We start from the raw sequence: 26,851 nt of genomic DNA, 5'->3' as shown, positions 1-26,851 counted from the left end.
CCACCCAGACAAGGCTATAATTTCTGGGCACAGGACATAGCATGCGTGAATTTTGTTTCAATGTCTTCCAGAGTGATAGTTTAGAAAGTCACAGAGCCATATCCTTCCCAGACATCCACTCCTATGGCAGAAGTGTCAGCTGATGATTGAGGGCTCATGCAAAACAGATGTGTAGGCAGCTGGGTTTTCCAGCTTTGCTTCGGCAGACTTAGCACTGGTGTGAGCCATTATGAAGCAGCAGAGATTTCATTTTGATTGAATAGAACCAGGATCTATGCAACCTTGTCAGGAGAGTCTGCAGCTTTGCTCCCTCTGCTGTTGCCATCTTTCATTCTCCAGTGTGGCACTGGCATCTAAATTCATCACACAGGTAAGGTAACACTACTGGGTGTCAACCATGCTGACTTCTTTTCTACCATCTTATACCCAGCATCGTGGACTTCGGTGTGAGGAAGCAATATTAATTGCATTTATTTCCTGCAGTTTTCTAATTAGTTAATGAGCACGTTTGGTGTGATGTACACTTCAAGCCAACCCTCTCTCATGAGTCCTGTGGCTTTTTAGCACCATGGCATGTGAACTGTGAAATGTAGCGAAAACACAAAGGACAGCAAATGGCACATTGCAGAGAGGACTCTCGCATCACAAATACCCTTGAAGAACAGATGGTCCAATGAAAGACTCCCAAATATTGACATCTGTGCAGCAGGCAACTGCACGTCAGGCAGATACAGCATTCAGTGCTGCGTGTTTCATCAAAGCTATGCCTTTCTTGACACCGGCATTACTATTAGTGTATATATAGCTCTTATTAGTAAGAGGGACTCCAAGTAAATGCATTTTCTCCCTAGTCAAGTAAAAAGTCTGACTCTCAGATTTCCCAGGTAGTCGGTGTATATTCTTAGCAAAGAACTTCTCAGGGTTATTTCATTTCCTAACTTCTAATAAGGATTAAAAATACACGACTATCATTGTTTGGGACAACAATTTAAACTGGCCTTCAGAGTAACTGTATTTCGATCATATTCTATAGGTTCACCATCATATTGATATGAGGATGAAATTTATTGGTAAAAAGAGTAAACTTTATTACAGGTAGTGAGTGCTTTGAATCACTAGTGTTTCCTCAGATAACAGGTAAGACACCACCCAAACTACAACAAATGTGACAGTTTAGAATATGAAAATGAAAACCTAACTTAGAATCCAATTAGGACACTTTGGACACAGAGATCTTTAATACATGAATGCCCTGTGTCAATTGTCTGTGTCAATCCTATCTGGGCCTGGCACTCACCATAACTGAGAAATTGAAGAATTAGACCCTCTGTGAATTCTAAGTCGTTTTAGTTTCCTCCCTGAGGTCAGTGATCAGCGGTTTTCTGACATGGAAATGTTTTATTCTCCTAAACAACAGCCCCAAGCTTTATTGTGTATAATTACAAGCAGATACAGACAGGAAAGAAATTGATTTCTTGACAAGCTGTAATTTAGGAGGGCTCCCCCAGCGCTCTGCCATTAGTGCCAATCATTAAATGCATCTCGTCCTCCTCCTACTCCACACTCAAGGGTGGAAGCCGCACCTTTCTTATTGAACATCACTTGTGTGATCCTGCCATCTATATAGATAGGCTGCGAATCATGGAATCAAGAGTAAGAAGAATTCAATGACATACCACAGGCAGCATAGTGAGCACCAAATTCTTTTTATAAAAAGAAGCCGAGGAAGCAGATACTTGCCATATTAAAAATAGTTAATATGCATGAGTTTGGCATTATGGTGTTAGCAGGGCATCCCAGGACTCAGGAAATCGAGGAAAAAGGAGGATTTCAAATTTCAAGCCAGCCTAGGCTACATAGTGAGATCCGGTCAGGAAACAAAACAAAATGCATAATCTTTTCAGACTCCGGCCACTCTGGGGCTCGGCACTGACTGAGTTAAGCCCTTTCATTCATACAGCCCAATGCCCCCGCAGCCTGCTATTCTGTTAGGTAGCCATGTGTCCGGTTCCTTTCCTCTGTTAAATTTTAAGTACTGCACAGGAACCATTTTCCCTGTGAGGCTCCCACACTTGGGATGAAACTTTCTCTGCGGAATTTTGGCACCCTATTAATTAGTGGTTATGAGTGGGAGCTGCTCTCTCTCAGCAACTCCTATTCTGCCATCAGTCAAGTGTGATTCTGTAATAAATTTCCACAAGGCAAACTATTTCTGGTAATTCTCCCTAATTAGCACCAGGCCCGCTAATAATACATAGTGCCTATGTGTTTCTGATATAACCAAGATCTTGTCTGCGAGAGTACTCAGAAAGGGAAACTGCCAAGCTAAATTAAGCTTTTGCTGGCAAAAGGATTTTTATATGTAGTTCAGTCAGAAAACCTTTGATAATCTTATATTGGGGACATGTGAGTAGAAAACAGTGACTGGCAGGGAGGCTTGCTCTGGTTTCAGCACCGAAGGGGGGTTTATTGTGAACACACAGTTGAGACGTAAGCCTATAAATCTTGTACTGGATTACTGTTTCTTAACGAAGGAATGACAGATCTCTTATTCTGTAGGTGCATTTTAATGTGCAATGACGTGATTGACAGAAACCAAACAGCAGCTATTAAAATGTCAGATGCAGACTCGATGCCCTTAAAAGTTTGGCTTCTGGAGTTTAATATACTGTGGGCAAAATAGACTTGAGTTTCTCTCCCATTCCCAATGTACAGCCTGAAACGCAGACATCCCTTAATTTATACAGTTAGGAAAAAATATCCCCCTCCAGCCACTAAACAAATGAGTAAAAGGTGAGTGAGCCTACCGACAATGACCAGTCAGCTAATGAGACTGAGCTGAGCTGTGCATAGCTGGCTCAGCCAAATGGAAAGAGCAGGGAATTTGTTCTCTGCCTACGATCCATGACATAACAAGGCATGATACTAGGTCATCCCAATGAGTCATTTCAAGCAACAAACATATTTAAAGACAACTTACCTACTAACTTATAAACATGTCTTTTATACATTATACATGCAAAGCACACAAGGTGGCTAATACAGTAAATGCAGTATTTTCAAATGACCTGTTTCTGGGTCACTGGGATTGGCCAATACCATGGCAGAGGCTCTTCGCGGGGCTATTCCATCTTCTCTGGTCCTGTGAGGAAGGAAGGTGACTTCTCCACATGTTCACTTAAATGAAATCACATACCACCCAGAGAGAAAAAGCAGGCGTGTGTGTCACCATCATTGCAGGTGTTTATTGAGTACGTGCTCATGAAGGTATCACTATACAGATTAGATTTCTCGTGTGATTTTAGAAAATCAAAATTAGAAAACATATCCGAAAGCAAAGAGTAACTACATACAAAGTTAAAAATGCAAGGAAACAAAAGACAATGATTGACGGGTATGGCAAATTACACATTAAGTATCTACGGTTCCTTGAAAAGAGTACATTTTGTTGTAGAGAATTCTAAATACGGTTTTATATCAATATTTGAAAGATAAATGATCACTTTTAATACTGTGGCCAAATAATTTGGCTTTAGTTTTACATGGAGAAGGTAACCCTACTAACAGGAAACACGGAGTGGCTATGAACATAAGCAGAGGTTCCTATTTCAATAGGCAACAGCCGTCCAGAACAATTGGAGAAACAGTATCAATCCGGGCCCCTCGAAGTCTCAAAAATGAGAAATCGAATAAGGGACATTAAGAATTATGCACTATTGTTTTCATCTGGAGCTCATCAAGCAAACTTTTGAAATAAACATTTAGCACGAGAAAAACTCAGTGTTCTATGTTGAAAATGTAATAATGAAAAAATGCTACTGGCACAGAAGATTTATACAAGATACTCAGGGAGCCTGCCAGAAGAGTAAAGTGCTCTGCCAGGTACTAAAGAATCTATGCTGGTACACAAGGCACGACGATCTCACTGCAGAAGGCTCTTCTGGTTATGGTGAGAACTCAACTCCCAGGAGTCACTGTTTTAGGAACCGAAACGAAAGTTGCCGTACAACACGATAGGCAAAGAATAAAGACACAAGGCCAAACTAGTGAACCACACTACCATTTCAGAGAGTAAATTCAGAGAAATACGGCATTATAAAATGCAGTATTATATTTCACAAGTAACAGAGAAATAAAGGTTTAATAGAAGTGAAAACCTTAAGGAAAGGCAACTTTATAAAAAATCCAAGTCAAAGAAAATTATTTGAACATGTAACTGCCAATGAGTTGTGAAATATTATCAGGGCATAGCATCTAAAAGACAAAAACCCCATTCTTTTGTAGTGTAATGCCAAAGCCTGACATTCAGATGAGAAATAATGCACCTGAGCCAGCGAGTCTGCTATCGGTCACGATTTAACGTGAGCACTATGTTCCAGCACTGACTCCTACAAGCACAGGTGAGGAGGCCAGCTGGGCTGCTACTGGAGACACTTCTGGTTTACAACGTGTGCCACCCTTCCTGTTCATTTATCCCCCAGTTCGTTATTATCTGCATATAATATAAATTTATTAGACCATAATTTAGCAGCTTTCAGGACAGATACCTTGAAAGTTATGGGGGGGGGTGGTTAAACAAATACTGTAGCCTATGGCCTCCTCCACACACAAGCACACACATGCACAGGTGCTCTTTAAAGATGGGGCAGCAAGAACTGGATGCCCTATCTGAATTTTGAAAGCTCCATGCTCCCAACAGATTTACAACAGTTACAACTCAGCAGGATCATGGGCTTTCATTCATTGTAGAAACAAAGACAAAAATATCAAATGCCATAATTTGTTTTCTCACTGGGCAGTGAGCCACGCTACTTTCCTGACTACAATGCTCTGCCCAATCAAGGAGAACACATGACAGGACAATGAGAGCAATGGATCATGGTTCCCTGTACTTCCAAATGTCAGAGAATAAAAGTTGCCTAACCCCATGATCACACAATGAGAGGGGTTTACTTCCTACTGGTAGGAAAAAATCCCAGACAAACAAACAAAATCCCAGAATAACCCCAAATAAGCAAACAACAACAACAACAACAAAAACAAACAGTAACAACATTAACTTGGATCTTATCCTAATCCTCAATCGAAAAAAATTACCGGGCAAAAAGTTTCCAGATGGTCATTCAGTCAACTGTAAACACTAACTAGTTCATTATCTGAAAGGGGCAAGCGGTTCTTTTTTACTTCTCAATTGCTTTATTTTCCCAATTTCTAGCTCCTTTATCTTCTACCTACTCTCTTTAAAGAGAGAGTGAAAACTATTAGTCTAGCACTACTGAATTATCTTCACGTCAGCATCAGAGATGAGAAACACTGCAGCCTAGCCCAGGTGATGAGCCACACACAGGGCAAACAAACTACCCCATCTGAAGACATCAGTATCTGTGACCTATAAGCAACATGGCAGCCTTGGGAAGAACACAGGAGACTACAGCATCTCTTATTGCATAACAAACTATGATCAAAAACTTCCTTGGGCTGTCTTACTAAGAGGACCAATGATAAGACCAAAGCATGTACACAGACTAAAAAAAAAAAGATAGCATGGTCCTACTCATAAAGTTTATTTAAACTACTTACTATTTTAAAGATAAAATGAGTTTATTAAACAATTATTCTTATTAATAAAGTCTAAGGCACTTATATTGCCCTCTGTGGATTCTCAAAGTTACAAGGAAAGAAAGTATAACTTCAGCATAGAGGCTAGAGTTTTTAATTCTAAAATGTAATCCTTTGCTAATTTATTCTAAGAAGAGTTTGGTAGTCAGGAAATTGATTTTTATAAAGGCTACTTCATGGGCAGAAAATACAGGCTAGTCATAATAAACCCCAAACTGTCTGTGACTTTCTGAAGCCAAACATTTTCTCACAGACTGGGGTTTTAATGTTGGAGTTTATCCATTCAGAATTATTATTATTTTATAACTCCTTATAAATATTAAAACTAAAAATTAAATGATAATTTTAATTTTCCCCCCTTCTCTTCAAATTTCTTCTCTTTTCTGGAACTGTTGATTTTCAAATATTCACAGAATGAGCATGTTTTTTGCAAAGAGGCTTGTCCTTCTTGGAGAAAAATGTCTGACCTTCCAAACTTTCACAACACACCTGCAAAAAAGAAGAGTTACTTAAAAGAATATCATTATTTAAACCAAATCTCCCGAAGGGAAATGACTGTCCCCAGTGAGTAAGATTACAAGCTCTGTGGATAGTCGTGTCAGACAAACAGACACGTCATGATTACTATGACATTTTATGTCATCTTGGAAAAGCAGTGTGATTTTTTTTCCTTTCTGGAACATAGTCTGGTTTATTCAAAACATTGATGATTGCTCTTCTTTACCGAGAGGGAAGCATTTAGTCCTAATGAAAACTTTAATACATCAAAGAGTCACCCTAAGTATACAAATTCTAATCAATCTTTTAAATGTTTCCTCTTATAAAAAATTAACGAATTAAAAAAGAAACAGCTCAACATCTTTGTCAAGCATGACCAAACCCAATGTCAGTCTGTTCTCTTATATACTGGCCAAAGATTATTTTAATCTTTTACTTGATTTTTTTATTATGTGTATGAGTCTGAGTATGGTGTGTATCAGAGTGGAGGTGTCTTGGGAAATGAGAGGCAGTGAGAGCCCTGGTTGGGGGTTGACTGATATGAGTGTTGGGACCCAAACTCAGGCCCTCTGCAAGAGCAGCAAGAGAGTTCTTAATCACTTAGCATCTTTCCAGTCTCAATAGGCTGACGAGTTCTTAATCACTTAGCATCTTTCCAGTCTCAATAGGCTGACGAGTTCTTAATCACTTAGCCATCTTTCCAGTCTCAATAGGCTGACTTTCATTTACTTTCTGGATAAAGCTATTCTTTGTGAAAGAACTGATTTAACTTGACTCTACAGTGAACACCTTGGGCAGTATCTTCCTGCTCGGTGGTTTTGTGGTCAGGCCACCCCCACTTTTCCCTTCATGTTGTTTCTGCTATCTCGCAAATGACGACGTTCATGAGAAGGCAAATATGTAAAGTTGCTTTTTATAAGCTTTATGAAGTCTAAACGATGAATGAAGTAAAAACAAGGAGTGTTCAAAGAAAATGTTGGGAGAAATCATTTGATTTCACTATTATCTATTCTTTTATAGAAGGGGTATCAAACACTGTTAGATATATTACATCTAACAGCAGTAACAGATACCAAATACTAGAATATAGCATCAATGCTGAATATGAGCTTTATAAATGATCAAACTTATCTTAGGGTCATTGTTAATCTTTTGATCTGTCTGAATCATTAAAAATAAAACTCAGAAGGCCAGGTATAGTGATGCACACCTTTAGTCGCAGAACTCAGGAGGCAGAGGCAGGTGGATCGCTATGAATTTAAGGTCAGCCTTATCACTGACATAGGGAGTTCCCGGTCCGCCAGAGCCACGCAGTGAGACAGTCTCCAGTCTCCACAAGGAGCTGTTGAGGATAGCTCCGTCAACAAAGCACTTGAGTTTGAGCCCCAAAAACCATGTACAAATGCTGGGTATCATGCTACATGCATGCTTGTAATCCCAAGGCTGGAAAAGTGAAGAAAAAAGGGTCCCCCCGGGGCTATCTGGCCAGCCCATTTAGCCCAATTGGTAGGTTCTAGGCCCATGAGAAACCCTGTCTCAAAGGAGGGGCCAGGGTTCTGAAGGTGACACTTGAGGCCGTCCTTCAGTCTCTGTAATAATGTAAACACACGAACACACACATACACATACAAACACCAAAACAAATAAAATCAAAACCAAGATCATTAAAGTAGCAAGTGAAAAAGGTAAAATTCTTTTGCATGATCATTACCATTTCAAAAAGAATAGAAAATTGATGTGCTATTTCTCAGTCAGTAAAAAAATTGAGACATCTTGCTGGTTATCTGGTTTTTCAGAATTTGTTTTCTATTTAAGAAATACCCAGGGCTGGAGAGATGGCTCAGAGGTTAAGAGCACTGACTGCTCTTTCAGAGGTCCTGTGTTCAATTCCCAGCAACCACATGGTGGCTCACAGCCATCTGTAGTGAGATCTGGTGCCCTCTTCTGGCCAGCAAGCATACATACATACATACAGAACATTGTATACATAATAAACAAATACATCTTTAAAAAAAAAAGAAATACCCAGTGTGTCAAAAATAACTTAAACTGTTTAATAAAGGAATTTAAGAAAAGAACTCATATTTAAAAAAGGCAAAAATCTTCTTCTTAGAGATAAGAATACATTAAAAGTCATATTTTCTTTGGGGTAAGATCTTATTATATGCCAAATAATGTCAAATCCAACTTTTAAGAACATCAAAAAACAGTATTCATTTCTTTTGAGGAAAGGAAAGACCCAAGTGCTGTTACTTCTCGAGCACTAAACTTTGACCAGGACAGTAGTTGACTTACCGAGCATACAAAGCAAGTATCATGCCAGGTGTAGCCCAGAGCTTCAAGGAACATGTCGCCAGCTTCTATGGGGAATTCGCATCCACGGCATATAGTTCCAAAAAGAGCATAATAATCTGCATCATGTTAGGAGAGAGATGTAATTTGTACACGGTGAAGCTTTGGAACGGCAGGTCACAGAAGACAGTGGTAAAATGGGAGTTAAATGAGATACAAAGGCTAGGAATGAGGTGGAACTGAGAAATACAATACCCACTGGGGGTGGGGCAGCTTGGTGGGGACCTCACTGGACTGGATGGGAAACAGGACAGTTTCTGCAGAGGAACCACTTGCCTTGCTTGGGATGTACGTCCAGCATGGCAAACACTACTATGAAATTTATTTTTTTATTATACACCCTGTTTTCCGTGTCTCTCTATTTAAATGTCCAGATGTATGCACAGGAAACCGCTGTTCTGTGCAAGTCATCAGTACACTTGGACGTGTCGAGGAACGGTAAGAGGACTCTCAATCATTTAACAATGAACCTAGTTAAGATAAACTGAGAGCAAGCATGGCAAATCTTTCTGGTTAACATTCAAATACAGGTTTCAGGACACTTTCACAAATGAATTCCTAGCGGGACTATGTCAATAAAACCAGCCACACTTTCTTTCCTTGTATCTTCCTTCCAATTTTATGAGTCCATACTGGAAATCTTTAGTCAGACAACACGAATAACTTGACGGATTAGTTCTAAAATACTAACAGGATTCCCTTCTGATGAAAGTGGCCTTGTCCCTTTTCTAGTATTAAATAGGAGTGCTGTCACCTTGTTATTCTCGTACATTCAACTTCACTACTGTGTTGACATATGAGCCAACTTTCGGCCTTTACTAATGTCAACCCAGCAGACACTGGAGGGGAGGGATCATATAACATGCAGCTTGAGACAAATATTCTTTAGCACCACATGTGGAATACACCTCCATAGACTCTACGAGGCAGGGCTCCAGGCACCACAGAGGCAGAGAAGTAAAAAGGACAGGCGTGGATGCTTGTTACATGAGGCTTTGGTTAAGACTGTGGTAAGTACAATGAAGCAAAACTCAGTGCTATGAGACAGAACAGGTAGGGACACAAGTACATACTACATTATAGGAGAGTGAGGAGAACCTTCTCTGGTACATAACAGTCATGATGAGACTCGAAAAACAGGAGGAATCACACTGAAAATATTCTAGTTAGAAGAAATTGTTAAGTATGAAGGCCCTGGAGGAGCCAGAAATAAAATCTTAGTCATGTTCAGAAATAATAAAGGGATAAGAAATGGGTTAAATCTAGTTAAATGTAAAGAGGCAGAAGATAAATCTGGCAAAGCAGCAAGGAGGACGGTTCTCATTCTAGTGAATGACATTTACAGGATACAAGCACAATCTGCTATTGTTGACGTTGCACCAATTACTCTGCAGCTGCTTTTGGGAAGTCCAGACAAAAAGTGAGAACAAGCTGGGCACACTGGAGAGGGAAGGAGACGCTTATCTAACATCCACTGGATGTGGAACTGCCAGAATTACTTGTTAGATTCTGTTTTGGAAGATCAGAGAGGGGAATCCTCGGTGTTTGGACAGTGGCCAATGCAGCCATCTCCTGAGATGGGAACACTACTAAGAACTAGTTGAAGATTAAGGGAAAAGAATAAAATTTAGACCATGATTCCCCTCTGCTAGCAATGCATTCGTTTTATGTCATGATTTCTTAGAAGACATTAAGCATCATAGCCTAGATAGATGTTTATGTTTTTCAGTTAGTCATAATGTCTTACAAAGCTGCTAAAAAAATTCACAAACCAGCCAATCAACTAAACAAATCCCAAGTCTCTCTTCAGAAAAAATAAGCTGTAGAACATGAGATACTCTGAAGATGGTAGGAACTTTACAGTCAACTTATACTGCTAACAACACATGGGGTATTTTTTTTTGGAGGTTCTGGGGCTTCCCGGTGAGCAATCTGGAACAGAGCCAAACCCTTCCTAACGAAGGGGCTAAGGGGACCGTGAAAACCAGAGTACTGAGCAAAGAGGTAAGTGATGCTGAACCAGCTGCAGACAAAGGCTGATGGTCTCTTTAACTTTACCACTGGGCAATAATCCCTTCTTCTAGGAGCACACTTTGAATTTCAATCTAAAATAAGATTAAAACTCAACAGTTTATGGTAGTTAGTAGAGGCAAAATAAAGGAAAGCATGCTTTATATTTTGAAATATGCAATATCTGAATAAGGAGTAAATGGTAAGAACGTTCACTTGCAAATGTGGCAAAGGGAAATGAAGTGCTGGGGTGTTCAGGTAGAACCTAAATCATTAAGAACATCTTTACTGGAGAGCAGTCTAAGCCACAATTACTTTCCTATTCAGAAAAGGTAGCAAATGGCTTCACTTTTTTTTTTTTTAATTCAAGGTTGTGGCTTTAAAAAGCAAAGCAATGACATTCAAATGTTAAACATTTCTCATGTCTATTTATAACCACGATGTATTCATTATCACAACAAGTAGCTTTAAGCTACATTTTGGGTGGAATTTATATCTATAATGATTGGAGATTCGAAAATATTTTTCCTACTAAGTAATGTTAATCTTCTGAATGTTCATGATGTTATCGATGAAGTTGGAAATGTTTATGTTGACAAAGTCATGAACAGTTTTTATTATTTTGTTTTGCTATATATTGAGTCATATATAATGTGCAATGCCTCTAAAATAATAAGGAAACTTCATTGGCCTACACTTCTCTTTCAGTTTTACAGAAACATAAACGATTTAGCTTTATACTTAATTGAGGCACTAAAGGTTTATTATCTCACCCGTCTCACAGTATGGCTCTCCATCTTCCAAGTGGAAAACATTGTTTCGAATGGGTTTTCCACAGGCCACACACACAAAACAGGACACGTGCCAGGTTTGTTTCAAAGCATTGATGACTTCCTGTTATAGAAAGGCAGATGGATTTTTAAAAAAGAAGACAATAAACACACCAATACCTACACTTACTGTTGTACCATGCTAGCTTAACGTAGACATAGTATTTCATCTTTGTCTTGAACTTTTCATCAAAGAAATGAGAAACGTTGTGACAGATTCACACATCCATCACCGAAAGCTATTCAATATGTATGCTTTCCATAAATACAAAATAATCACTATTACTAAGCCTTCACAAGCAGTGATTAAGGGAAGGATCACATAAATGCTCGCTGCAACACATTCTGCTTTCTTTCAAAGGGTGTCAGGATGCATTAACCTGAAAAACTTTCGTGGCATTATCTTGAAAATGTCATGAAGGAAGGGAAAGCATTTAAAAACTAAAACAAACCTAAACTCCAGTGCATTATGGAAGCAATAATGTAATCAGTATAATCCAATCAGCTCATTGAGTGTTTAGCTTTTCGGAATCAGCTGTAGCTGCACTGTGCACTTACTCCATCGAGTAAAGTGTGAACCATAAAAGCAAGGATCCTAGCCCACAATGTCCTCCTGGTTAAATACTCCAAGACACCAGGCTAGGAAGAGATTTTAATCAGTAAAAGGTTTGGGTTGTTAGTTTTTCAAGAATTATTTCAACAATTTGATTGAGAAGATGTAAAGCAACTGAAAAATAATTTCTGAAGAATATTTAATAACATGGAAATTCTTTCTTTCACTTCCTATAGTCTAATGGCTTTTACAATTCTTGATTTTATTAATTATGCTCTAATCCACAGAATATGTTTATTCACTAAATAGCACTTTAATATACAGCTTACTAACTGATTATCTGTCAGCACTTAGGAGGAACAGGCTAGCCATTATATCATTTATTACCAACACATTGTACAAATTAATAGCATAGAAATTGGTCAGGTGGCATATTTATAACTGTAACTATTTTTAAAGCTACTTAAGCATGTTCTCCATAATTCAAATTTTTCTATAGTTTCATTATTGCATTTTGAGATTAAGAGTAGTAGGTAGAATTCAGCAAAGCCATTCCAACTTGTATATGTTAAAGCCATGAACACTGTTTTTTTCTAAAATCAACCCCCCACACACACACTACTGGTCACCTATAGTAGACACCTGACTCTTCAATGTCACTGAAATTGGATGTTATATGACATGAAGTGCATCTATTCATCATTATTTCTTTCTTTTGCCAAAAAGTATAGCTTGAAATGTTTTTCCTATCATATGTACACTTCTATAACTGAAGTCACAGTTTTAAACATTATAGTTATTCAAATAAAAATATTATAAGCTTCATATTTTATATATTTTATGAGATCAGTGTCCTATGCTTGAACTCTGACAAGTAGGGAAAGGCTGTTCTTATAAAAGCTATGGAATTTAATTTACACCAGCGAAGGTGTCAGTCCTGCAAGCTCCTGTGTGTGGTCCTGGACGACCTCTTCATTCCTCAGCTAACAGGGTCCTGCTGAGGTAGCACACCCACAGTAAATTATTTTTCCCATAGTGGCTAGACTTTCACCAGACAAGCCAGCCCTCAGTAAGGGAAAACCAAAGACAACTAACCCCAGGAGTCTGATATACTTCTTTAAAGCTCCGTTTAGTTTTGTTTTATAATAAACACAACTAAAGAAAGCAGAGGGTTGATAAAACAAGAAAAAAATAAAAAGTAAAAATAATGAAAAGATTTATTATAAGAATCAGCCTAGCTTTAGTATACACCAAAACAGAGAATTTTCAAGCACTTACCCCAAGGATCTTCCTCTGGCACCGGCCACATTCAGGAGCAAAGAACTTTTCATAACATAGCTCGCAATACAGTGCTCCCTTCTCCTCAACAAACCCAATATAGGCCATCGTGTTTTTGCAGTGAGCACAGTTAAATTCTTCTGGGTGCCAAGACTTCCCCAGAGCCACAAGGAAAGGACCCCTGCCAAAGGAAAGAGATCAACTTAACCCAAAGGTGAAAGCTTTTGATGGCTTGGGGAGAATCTCTTCTTACATATGTCTAGTTAACTGCTTGATGTCCTTCTTCAGCACTGGCATGGTGGAACTGGCAACCTGCACGGAGACTGAGTGATGACAAAGGGGAAGAGAAACAAGAGTGCTCGGCAGATCCTCCTAGTGAAGTTATCTCCTTCTCTTTCCCATTTGCTTGGGATTTGAGGCACCTCTGATTGCGTTACAGTGAGACATTTTGTATACATCATTATGACTGAGAATGAGAACGCTGAGATGGAGAAGCAGCATCAAAACAATACATGTTTAAAACAGGAGCAAAACTGAAAAAAAAATCTCAACTTAGAGATGTTTATCCTTAAGAATAATGATTTCCCGAGAGGCTTCAGCCTTACTTCCCTACATATGATGTCATATGCGTATTTCTCAACTTTAGTAATGTTTCAAATTCAGCTTCTAAATTAATCACAGAATCTGAGTTGTACCTTATCAGTTGTTTGAAGCTAGTTGGAAGGCTTTTATTTCATTCAAATATGACTAATTAAAATTTTATTTGCAATATGAGATCTACCCTCAAAATACCAATCCCTCCTTCCCCTTCTCTAAATATGACAGAATTGGGAGTGGGGGAGGGACAAGATCTTACTTTGTAGCCTAAACTGGCCTAAAACTGAAGAGGTAGCCCTTGTAGCTTCAAATTCATGATCCTCCTGCCTCAGCCTTCCAAGCACTTAGGATTATAGATATGAACTACATGATGGCCAGTTAAGACTGATTTTAATGCGTATTTTTACCAAGGTAACAAACATTTATATAGAGATCTGTCCCCTTAAATACTATAGACATAAATGGGTAAGACGTGCCTGGTTCCCTAACAGGAACCCATTATGAAGCCTTATCTGGTTAGAAGCCTTCGGAGATGAAGCAGACTAGCCTCTGTAACACACTTTTCGGTAGCTACGTCACACTAACTTTTATTCATGGAATGGCTTTACCTCCAAGGCACTTTTACACTTATTTAATTTGTTCATACAACATTCTTGTGAGATAGACCAGGGCATTATTATGAACTCAGTTCAACAGATGGAGAAAGAGTATTCGAAAGATATGCCAAACATCATAACATTACAAAGCTAAGGGCTGATGCTTCTACTTCCCAGTGTATTACTCTAGTCCACTGAGACTCTGCTTTCTACCTCAATACTGTCAACCGGCATCACAGGTCAATCACAGGCAATTGCAACTGTTAGCAAGCATGGACACTGGACGTCTAGGCAGAGTACTAACAGGATGCCATGGCAATGAACATCATGCAAGGCAGTTTCTACCCTGTGAAAACACAAATCTGCATTAAATCGCTATCTCATAGGGTATGGCTTCATGAGCATGTAACTACGGATTTGGGGTGGGGAACAGGAGGAAACTGAGCGCTCCATGGTTGCCTGTCCTTGTCGGGAAGGTGAACTTCTGGTTCCGTGAGAGAGACTTTGTCTCAGAGCATGGCAGAGCACATCCAGTGTCTTTCTCTGGCCTGCATACCCATACATGAGTACATGCACCCACATACTCATACGCACACACACACACACACACGCACATATGCAACCCAATAAAAAAAACCTATTCGGTAATTGGTGATTGCCCCCCCCCCCCATCACCAAGTCTGGTACCAACATATCCAAATCCACATACTAATTTTCTTCACAAAATCACTAGTGTTAACTCAGATCCAGTCCTCAATTCTACAAGAGTCAGGCAGTATTGATGCAAATTGAACTTATTTTTTTCTGTGAAACATAAGAAAGTGTTCTCTAGTTTAAGTTTTTCTTACCCTGATTATTAGGAATATGATACTCTTTTGTACACGGGCTGGCAACAGTTGAAGTAATTAGTTTACTATTATTAAAATTTCAGGGTGACCAGGGGAGTACTTCAGGTACTATGGTTTTGCATGACTAGTAAGGAAGGCATCTGTTCATTATTTCTAAAAGAAAAGAAATAGCTGTGTGTCATCTACTGTGAACAAATATGTTACCTCCAGTCAGCTATCCCTCTGTTTGTAACTGCTTTATAAATACTGTCATTCCACAAACTCAATCAAGAAGTCACAGTCTCAAAGGTGAACAAAATTTTCTAAGTGCTCTAAGCTTTCCCAACAGTTAGGTATCTGGACTGTGTAGGTCAAAGAAACTTCCAGGATAAACTTATTGTGACTATAATGTAGGGTGCAGTAGGACTTTGGGATTTATGTCACATTCTGTATGGATATTAAAACACATGTAAGCATTTAAAAAATTGTTAGCCTGAGTTTTTCATTAGGAAACATCTTCACCTCATCACAGACTCAATGGCCTTAAAGCCTGGATCCTTATTGGTTACTCAGTTTTTAAAAGAAGTCAGTTCAACCTCAGATTCTGCATTCTTCAGAAATGTAAATACTGATGTGGGCTTGGGTTAAAATGAAAGCTTTGACACTGGAGCACATCTACTAACCCCAAATAGCTGAGGAGGCTTCCCTGGGGGGCAGATGGGACACAGACATCTAATAACTAGGTAAGGAGCATACAATCTGTTTCCTAGATTTTCTGAAGTATGTGTTATCACCAAATCAGAACCCAAGAGAATTGGATCTATGAATCACATCACTTGACCAGACCTAGCCCTCTGAGAATCATTCTTTTATGAGCAATGTTTGGTGTGATACATTAGCCCATATAAACCGTTGCTATAGGAAGCAGCTTCATGATGTTCATCCCTGTTCTTCTGGGAGCTAATGAGAGGGTCCTCTTAGAGCACACAGGGTTAGGTTCACATGAGCTCTGTGAAAAATTTCCTACCAGATTTCTGCAACAAGCAGTTTGGACTCCCTTGAGTAATCATTTTATTTTTTAATCACATTAAGCAGTAGATTGCAAAAAACCAAACCAAACCAAACAGAAATCACATGGGTAGCCTGATTACAGGTAACTCTGTGGGTCCTTATGATAATATTGTCTATCTAAACACTTCTTTCACTCTGAATGGCCCTGCCCATTATTTCACTCCTGTACCCCTTTGCAATTCAGAAGGCTAACATTTCATGTATTCCTTTTTGGTGCTTGTGCCTGAGTGTTCTCATGTGTTTTGATGCAGCTATGTGCAGTATATGCATACTTATACATATGCATGCATGTGTGTTCAGAAGCATAAACCTGGCATCAGCTTTCTTTTTTGAGCACTATCCTCACTGCCCATTGAAGTAGGATCTCTTGCTGAATTCTGAGCATGCCAATCCCAGCTAGTCTAGCTGGTTAGCTTGCCCTGGGGATCCCGGGCTTTTCTGTGGTTAGGGATCTGATGCTGAATTCTGAGCATGCCAATCCCAGCTAGTCTAGCTGGTTAGCTTGCCCTGGGGATCCCATGCTTTTCTGTGGTTAGGGATCTGATGCTGAATTCTGAGCATGCCAATCCCAGCTAGTCTAGCTGGTTAGCTTGCCCTGGGGATCCCGGGCTTTTCTGTGGTTAGGGATCTGATGCTGAATTCTGAGCATGCCAATCCCAGCTAGTCTAGCTGGTTAGCTTGCCCTGGGGATCCCGGGCTTTTCTGTGGTTAGGGATCTGAACTCAGGTCATCATGGTTTTGCACCAGTGCTTTTATTCATTAAACCATCTCTTCCTTACCACACTGCATATAATATATGGGTTTTTCGAGACGAGGTTTTTCTGTAGCTTTGGGGCCTGTCCTGGACTTAGCTCTTGTAGACCAGGCTGTCCTTGAACTCACAGAGATCCACCTGCCTCTGCCTCCCAAGTACTGAGATTAAAGGTTTGTGCCACTGCCACCACCGCCTGGCCATCACATATATTCTTTAAAAGTTATTAAAAAATACCTTTTTGGCACGAAGCTTAACAATCAAAAATATAGTCTAGTCTATTAAAAGAAGAACTTTGAAATATCTCACTGTTTTTTTTTTTCAAACATGAGCAGTAAAGAAAATACTCAACAGGAGAGGACATGACTCTGTACCTTTAAAATATGAGGAGACAGTGGGTCTTGCTTTTATCAGAGCTCCTTCCTCTTTAAGCCAGAACAAGAGGGAAAAAGCCAGCCTAACTAGATCCTCCTTGCTCCAGTGAAAGACAGCTTCCCCCAGTGCCCATGGGGTTATGTGTAGATTAAACAGCAAGCCCGCTTACGTAGAAGGAAATACTTCCTTCTGTGTGTCAGCAAACACTAATTTAACAAATTCATTAACAGCGGATTAACACTAAAGAAGTTCTTTCTCCAGATGGGATTAGGTTTCCACCTGTGAACTGGAATGACAAGCTTGGATAACTGCAAGGTGGAATTAAATATTCATCTCCCCTTACAGTACTCCACCCTCAGCCCTTACTAAAGACATGTTGGCTGGCAAAAGAAAGAAAGGGAAGAGTCTGATTGGCTGAGAGGAATGGCTACTGCAAACAACTTTTCAATTCTGCTTGTCTTTTGCTCCCACCTCCTAAAGAAGGAAAGAAGCGGAGAAAAACAAAAACTTACAAATAGAAAGGGAAAAGAAACTGGTATCGCAAGAAGCACAACCTAGCAATCCAGATTATCTTACATATCAGCGCTGACTGTTTGCGTCCCCTGTTATTTAATCCACAGGCAGCCTCAGCAACAGAAATGAATCCATTACACTGAGGAAGAAAACATTAGAATTTGCCAACTTTCCCAAGATCATGTAGATAACAAATTACAAAGTTATAATCGTGCAAAGGCCAGATGGTACAGATGGATCTACTGATGGCTGAATATATTTATGTAATTGTTACACCATCTTACAATTATAAAATGTACTTCTTTCTCTCTCACAACAATGTTCACTAATGTCCATTTCATCCCACTCTGGAGAGAAATAATGAAGGGGGATGGAGCAGAGCCAATTAAGTAGAGTCTTCAGAGAATCCGTTGCATAGATTCTCACTTGCACACAATGCTAAGCCAGAGAGTTGACATGATCTGTTTGAGTAAGTGCTGAAGAGGCTGTGTGGACACTCTCATAGAGCGTAGCAGGAATGCAAAATGGTATAGACACCATACAAGGAAGTTTGGCAGTTCTAAAAACAAAGTTATTTATATGCTTTGTAAAACAAAACGAGTACCACTTGTTTGAATAAGGTAATAATACGTATTACCTATAATTACTAAAGCAATTATTGAATATGTAGATTAGTTTTGTTTGTTTTATTTACTTAATGAATAAAGTAGTTTTGAACTGGGAAGAAGAGATTCATAGAGCTCCTGTGTTGGTGATGACTACAGGGCAAATGCATAGCTGAAAGATTTCTTAGCAATGAACTCTGTTACCCTGGGTGAGAAATGATATTGTCTTGGATTAGGATGGCAGTAGGAACAGGGAGAAGTGAACAAGGAGAATAATTCACACTGGACACACATGCACACACACACTCACACACACGGTCAATTTATCTGTACCAAACAGATTTGCAGACAAATCACATGAGGTCTGAGCAACTGTGAGCAGGGATATTACTAACCAAGCTGGAGAAACCTGAGGAGAGAAGGTGTACACATGTACACATGCCTGGAATAAATGCTCCCATTGGATGTTAAATAAGACGCTGCTACTATCATTAGATTATATAACCTGTACAAAGAATTCCTTTACTTGTCAACACTGAGCAATGAAAGGACGTATGATCCTAGAAGGGCCTGACCTAGTCAGGGAGCTCTGTAGGAAAGATGCTGAGAGGCTGGTGCCAAGGAAGAGGGGAATAGTCACATCAGCTGCCTAGGGTGGCAGCAGCTTCTAGGGGGTGAGCAACTCAGCCCTTCAGCTTTAGATACTGAATTCTGCAAGTAGTCACACTCCAAAGGAGCTTGGACGAAGAGCCAGATCACCAGGGACTCAGCTAAAACATATCTACCACTCCTCCCAACTCACAGAAACCGTAGACACGTGTGGGTTGCTCCCAAAATTCTGAATTCTATTATTTCTCATAAAACAATCTTGAACTGAAAAGAAAAGTTACTAAGTTAATACGCATTTTTTATTTTTCAGTGAATCAATTTTTGGTTTCACTGTTTTTTTCTGTTTTAATTCTCTCTCCATTACTTTCTTTTTTTAAAAAAAAATATATACTTTTTATTTTATGTGTAAGAATGTTTTGCCTGCACATATGTATGTAAACCAAGTACATGAATGGTACCCATGGAGGTTAGAAGAGAATATCAGATACCTAGAAACTGGACTAATGGATGGTGTGAGCTAGCCTATGACTGCTAGACATAGAAGCCAGGTCCTCTGCAAGAGTAACAAGTACTCTTAACCACCGAGCCATCTCCAACCCTTCATTAATTTCTGCTTCAATCCTTGTTTCTCTTTTCTTCTGTTTAGTCTTCACTTTTTCTAATAACTCAGGATGGAAAGTTATACACCAGCCAATCTGCACTCTTTAAATAGTAACAATTCACAAAACACCAATAGAGTTCTTGAGCAGTATTAACATTTAATAAACAGCTATATGGTGATATTTTATTTGTAATCTAACAAATAAAGTGTGCCTGAAAATCAGAACGCAGAGCTCAGCCACTAGTAAGTCATAGACGCCAGGTAGTGGTGGCACACACCTTTAATCCCAGTACTTGGGAGACAGAGGCAGACTGATCTCTGTGAGTTGAAGGTTACCCTGGGCTCTATGAGATTGAGCCAATCTAAAAGACAAACAGATTCAGGTGGTGGTAGCTCATACCTTTAATTCCAGTACTTGGGAGTCAACATACCTTTAATCCCAGCACTAGGGAGGTGGAGACAGGAAGGGATATGGCTGGTCAGAGAGCGAATAAGACAAGAAAAGACAGGAGCTCAAGGCATTCAGTCTGAGGATTCCTAGAGACAGGCTCATTCTTGGCCATTTTGGTCTGAGGATTTCGTAGAGGTAAGAGCCCTAGTGACTGGCTACTCTGCTTCTCTGATCTTCAGAGCTTTGTTTGTTACAGCACAAACAAAATATCACCCCACAGCTGGCTTTATTATTACCTTGCTTAACTTTGTTTGATCCTAATTTTATAGCTCTAAACTTTTGTCATGTGTGTAGGCATTCTCCTAGACAGTGGCTGTTACAGACATGAAGAAAATGGAGTTAGATAAATATGAAATAAAACTTGGATAATATTATTTACAATCTAAGCAGTTTTGACAAACGTGTGAGTTGTCTGTGCCTCAGTCTCCTCACGTGGGATCCACAGCATCAATAGAAATGGAATCACTAGCTGGTAACACACATTTAGGTAAAATACTCTGCACAACATCTGGAATATTTAAGAACTCATTAAGCACTGCCATCCAAACAGGATCTTAATGGTGACATTGTACTGCAAATATAGATGCTAGACTCTTCCGTTCTTTTCATTTTTTTTTCTGTATAGTGAACAATAAAATCTTGGTTTACATCTTGCCTATAAATCTTGGTCAATGTTTTCAATTGTTTTCTTAAATTCAGCAGTTGATACATTAAGCCAGGAAACCTTTTATTTTCAAATAAAATCTGAACCAGAAGGGACAATAAAAAAAGACCTATAAATAAAGGAGTTGAAAAGAGTTCAGAGATTGAAATGGATGGTGCAGTAGGCAAAAAGCTCTCCTTATGAAAGTGCTTGAAAATCACTGTGCAAAACATCTCAGTAAAACAAAAATTCCTTTTCTCTACAGAATAAACAAGGAGTTGCTTGAAGGTGGTTCTGGTGCTGTGGTGCAGGAAAGATGGAATAACAGTAACATGACTACCATTCAATACTAACATTCTCTACCTAGGACAAAATCCAAGCATCACGTATTCCTGACTCCTTCAAAAAGTTGTTAAGACACTAAACACGAGCAGCTCCATTAACCCCGTGCAACACAAATAGCAACGATTTTAATGACGCAATATGTTACATTCAGGAAGTACGCTGGGTCCTTCATATGCCTGTTGCTCCACCAGGAAACAGAACCTGGCCTGGCCTCCATTAGTCACCTTCCACACGTGCTGCTATTGTACTCAGTCGATCCAGTCACAAGCATGAGCGTGAAAAACTGTTAGTTCCATCCTACTTGAATTTGAAATGTTCTATCACAAAATGAAAGCTTCAGAAATTTTTCTAAATATTATATCTTATGCATTTGTAAGTAGTCAAAGTATATGCCTTTAAGTATGAGTTAAGGGGTAACACCCATAAACTTCTCAAGATTCAAATAAACACAAAAACTTAAATATTAAAACAAAATGAAAAATCAAGTATGGGTAAGTATGCCTTATGAAGACAATGACTTCAGTTGCTAACGTCAGATCTTTTACGTTTTCTGAAGGCAACTAACTCTTCTAAAACATAACTAATGGAAAACTAACAACATAAACTCAACTTTACACTTCCCAGTTTGCCAGGGTATAATATTATGCCTACAACTGCAGCTCATTTTAAAAACAGGTGTCCCAGATAATGTCACTTGATCCAACACCTTCTTGCTTTGGTAAGTAATACTGACACCAAGGGCAAGAACTGGATTTATGCTTTGACCAAGGCCTCTGAGCCGACTGCAGGGTATGCAAGCTGCTGTAGCACTTGAGCACCAGGCAAATGTGCTATGTTAATTATTGTTACATGATCTTGACATGAGCTAATCCCCACCCCTGTTCACTTCCTTAGTAATTGAAGCTCCAATGCTTAAATGATACCAAGAGCTGGATCATAAAGAACAATGTAAAATTGAGCAGATGGGGGAACAGTTAGTGATGGCCATTCATTTCATTGGCTGAATACATATTTATTTCCTAAAACTGACTGTCCGTACATCAAAGCATCTCGGTCTACCACTAAGTCTGGAACTAAGGCAAGGAAGAATGGTGCATGACGCTTCGGCTTTGAGTGTCCTATTTTTGCCATATTAAAAAGAGACACTAAAAGGTTATAGGAGAGGACTCAAGTTGATAATCAGCCATGAATTAGCAACTGACAAGCTCTGAGACTCTAGGTTATTACGCAGCAGCTTACAGCAGCACACAAATACGGCGATTTCTATTTCCACAAAGGATGTTATAATTCAGAATACCGTATCACTTAGCGCCAGTATGGGTAACCACAGTAAGGAAACTTGCAGAACCATGTTTCATGTCAGAGTTTGTATTTATTAACATTAAATCTAAAAATTTAATTAAGTGCAAGTAGTAATTAAAATCACTGATTTACTAATTAGAATAAAGCAGTGTTACACTAGATTTTATATAGATTCTTTCTGTGAAGTAGAAACTCTACAAAAACTTGCAGAAAAATGGCTAACCAATTAAAACCAAGTTGACTGAACTCTGAGTCATGCCCCAGTTCTTTAAATACTTAATTTACTCAATGCCTTCTGCTCAGTGTGTGCTGCCCTAGACTGGAGACCTCCACTGCTCTGGCCCTTTTCTTCAGAATCATTATTACTACCACTGCGGCTATTTGATAATTCTTTTTACAAAAAAATAATTAAAATACTATTAAGTACATTGTTTATTCCCTTTCCTTTCCTCCCTTTTACCCCTCCTATGTCCTGTTCCCTAACTTTCTCACAAATTCATGACCTCTTTTTATACACACACACACACACAGTTTGTTTAGTGTTGCTTATATGTATATGATTTCAGGGGCTGACCATTTGGTATTGGATAACCAATTAGGGGCTCATCTCTAAGGACTTAAGGACTAATTCCCCCTCTTTTAGCCTTCATGACTTAGCTACAATTCTTTGTCTAAAGTTGGAGCTTGTGAAATTTCCCTCTTCCATGTTAGCATGTCTGCTGGTGTCATTGTTCAAACCTTCTTAGTAGTCACATTTTTATGAAGAAGATATAATTACAATTTACATGAAAAACAATTAAAAATATATTCTTTTTCTATAAGACTTGGTTTTTGTGTGCATGTTTTAAAAGTTTAAACTAGACTGGGCAAGGTGGTTCACAAGTAGAACCGTACCTCGTCACCATGAGTCTGAGGCCAGTTTAGAGGACATAAGTTCTAGGCTGGAGTGAAACCTGTGCTAGCACCGCTCTTTGCCTTTCCCTAAGAATCTATAAGCTAGAAGACTAATTAATAGTGCTTATGTTAGCCGGTAGCTTTGGGGCTTTTCCTTTCTGTCTTTTGTACGTTTTTAAATTGTCACACGTGAACATCTTTAAAATAGAAGAATGAATCTATTTTAACCTTGAGCTATGTACTGAGTTCTCAACATGGTATCCAATTACTGAAAGGTTAAGAGGAATATTTATTTGTACTTTGTGTTTAAATCACTGGAGCATCCTACCTTCCATATTAAAAGGGACCTAGAAATACAATGCTAGGCAATATTAATGTAACAGGAAGGGGGAAATGTCAGTCTTAAGCTTCTTTGCCTTTATAGGCCCCATTGTTTCAACTGTTTCCAAACAGGACAGTTTAAAAAGAAGAGAATGTAAGCAATAATTTCAAGCAACTACTTTTACTGCCAACAAGGCAACAGGGTCTTTCTGGTGAGTTGTCTGCATCAGCATTCGCATACACACCTCATAACATTTTAAAGGCCACTCATAAGAATGCTGAGATTTAATAAGCTCCGCTACAATATGATTAAAAGATCTCTGGGCATTTCCCTCTTTTTGGAATTTAAGAGACAATAAAATAGATTTGGAAGGAAATACTCTAAAGACGGAGGTGCTAACCCATTCTAATACTTAGGGTGCCTGCGAAGAGATACAAAGGTCTACAATCACAGATTCTTCTCCGGGGCTCAAAGTTCTTTCTTTCGTGTTACAAGTCATTTTCCAAGTAAATGAAAGTCTTCATTTGTATAATTTGTAGAATAATGAGGTTGAGATAAATGATCTCAGAGTCCCTTCAAGCCTTACAATGCTAATATTTCTGAAGGACTACTATATTAATGACTATTTTTCTAGATCTGGTAGAAATGAGTAACTGACACAATCAATATTTTAGTTTTATTTTTAGGGAGCCTGGGGTTACTTTTCATTAAAATTGATATGGTTATATACTTTAATCCTATCAGGGTTTTAGCAAGAATTTTTTACTAATAAAATTATACACATTAAAGACCATTAAAAAACAACCACATTGGTATTAAGTATTTTTGAAGAAAACTTCAAAACTGACTGACCTGATGACTTGATTGCAGTGGGCACACATGGGAGTTCTCTTGCCTGCTGGAATGTGCTCGGCTCTTTGCACCAGCGTGTCTTGGTCACTTGGCTGGGGCGGCCCCGCAGCTGAGTTCACAGGTACCCCTGTACCTGAAGAAGTCGCGCTGTTTGTAATTCTTGCAGTAGAAGGCGCTAGAAGTTAAATACAAGAGAAGCAGAATGTGAACAAGCCGAATATGAACTTTTCAATAATAACAAATTACTGGCTATCCACTGATATTGTAGTTAAACAGGTGAACAGAGAATATAAAGCCAAGGATTAGCACACAATATGAGTGACAGCCAGGGTGTGACTCCACTTCTTTCTTACTTTCACAAGGAGATATGGTAAGGTAACTATCATAGGTGACATATTTCTTTCCATCTAGATATCTCTGCTCACCTGAACTAATTAAGCTTAGTTGGAAATATATCACAGCATATAAGGAACTTCAGTGTGTTGAGGATAAAGAGCTCACTCTATTCTCTTCCAGTGTGTATTTCCCAAGATCACATCATCTGTTACCAGGCATGTAGCTAGTCACCCAGGACCATCCCCATCCTTCCTGAACAGTTCTGGTAAAAACAGTTCTAGATTTCATTAACTTTGTCTCCGCTTCTCTGTTCCTACAGTGCTTCCTATTGAGGTCCCAAATGTTTGCTTTCTGGAGCAGCTGCCAAAATGACTCATCTCCTTTACAGCCATTTTCCCAATGACCACTGAAGATTGTAATGCTGGGAACCACAACTCTGTAAAGGGTTGCAGGAGTCTCCCTGCTCTCTGACCAGTGAATGTAGCTCATGTCTCCCTGTTCTGTACACAAGTCCTTCCTGTGACATCCTCCTCAATGTCATTTTTCACCACTCTGCCTTCGCCGAGTGCTACAGCAATACTAAACTGCCTCGCTTTTTCTTTCACATATGATCTTCTATGCACAGGCTGTCTTTGCTCCCAGGAATGCCATTATTTTCTATCCTTCTCCTTGTTTGCATAGCAACTACCGTGTATGATGTAAGGCTCAACTCCTCTGTAAACTATTTCAGACCCACATCTACCATGGTTCCTTCCGCATAACAGATCAAATGTTTGTCTCCTAGGATCCCATAATTTTCCATGAATGCCTTAATTATTCTACTAAAACTTCTGTGTATCTTCTTCAACATAGCACATTCCCAAGAACTCTTAAGCCTATTCGCCAACAATACAATCTCTGAAATGAATGAATAAATCAATGCATGAATAAGCCCAAATAGGTCTGGAACCAACGGAGAGGCCTTCTCTTCACCTACAAGCAATTAAAGTCTAATGGACTAGAAAAGACACACATTTAAATACGGTTTAAAGGGAACAACTTAAATGAAAAGAATGTGCATATAATACAAAACCAATATTGTGTGAAGCATATATTCTTCTATGCCCACACAAGTAGACAACACCTATTAAAGGTGTGACTAGAACTGTGGAAAATTAAGTAAGACAGCTATAAGGATGCTTCTCCTTTGTCGGAATAAAAGCTGTTTGCAAGGATTTGCAATTACAGATGCAGAAGCCCTGCACTTCTACGGTACTATGTGCGTTGCTTGCTCTATGAAACAGAGTTTTCAACACTAGAGAGCTTGACAGGGTTGGGAATGGGTTTCCACTCTCTTTGGATTACATAGTCTCTTAAAATATGGGACATTCCTGTCATATGCATTCACACATCTTCTTCCTTGGTACTTCATTTACTCTCACAGTACACTGCTACCTCGCCTCTATGGCTCTTCAGTTTCTGTGTGCAGGTTTGTTATCACCCGAAACTCTGGGAAGCGTTTTCCATGCTCAATCTGAAAGTCTTTACATTTAAAGCATATAAATGGGTCGCCTCTTGGGCGCATTACAGCTTTTCCTGAGAACCTCCCTTTTAAAAATCTCCCATGTAGGCGGGCACAGAGGGCAAGCATTCTGCCTCCCATGCCCCTCATGTGTCAAGCTCACACTCTAGTAACTTTCAAGAAACTGTTTTCAAGTCAATCCACCTGCCCCCCTTATCCAAACTGTACCCTAACATTTGAATTCCTGAAGTCTAAACAAGTTTCGTCACTATTACAGCAGCAATCTGTGACTTCTTCCATTTCCCCAATTCTTGAGACACATGCTCAGTCGTGTACACACATACACACACACACACACACACACACACACACACACACAGTTCAGGTTCCTTTCAGAAAACCATATTGGACCCCACCTCTGTAACCTTCAGCCAATGAAATGTCCAGTAAGTGTTATTTACTTTACCTTGCCCTATTGTGCAAGATCATACCTATTTTACTCTCTTCTCCAAAGTCTCCC

At 39.2% G+C, this 26,851-nt stretch overlaps 1 protein-coding gene across 7 annotated transcripts in view; it reads right to left on the bottom strand.

The window, feature by feature from the left end:
* Window positions 1-3,225: 3,225 nt before the first annotated feature.
* The window catches only part of Pdlim5 (PDZ and LIM domain 5), a 162,157-nt gene continuing 138,531 nt past the window's right edge, over window positions 3,226-26,851 (bottom strand). For all 7 annotated transcript variants that reach the window (XM_041659869.1, XM_041659960.1, XM_041660048.1 and 4 more), the window contains 5 exons: window positions 24,495-24,669; window positions 13,141-13,321; window positions 11,253-11,373; window positions 8,413-8,528; window positions 3,226-6,108 (listed from right to left, as the gene is read on the bottom strand). In XM_041659869.1, coding sequence (XP_041515803.1) covers window positions 6,019-6,108; window positions 8,413-8,528; window positions 11,253-11,373; window positions 13,141-13,321; window positions 24,495-24,669 — 683 coding nt within the window. In that variant the 3' untranslated portion in view covers window positions 3,226-6,018. The remainder of the gene's footprint in view (window positions 6,109-8,412; window positions 8,529-11,252; window positions 11,374-13,140; window positions 13,322-24,494; window positions 24,670-26,851) is intronic.

Source organism: Microtus oregoni, unplaced genomic scaffold, assembly GCF_018167655.1.
Source record: "Microtus oregoni isolate MIOR12 unplaced genomic scaffold, Mior012 000000F_ref0000247, whole genome shotgun sequence".
NCBI lineage: Eukaryota > Metazoa > Chordata > Mammalia > Rodentia > Cricetidae > Microtus > Microtus oregoni.
This window is presented reverse-complemented; position numbering and strand designations above follow the sequence as displayed.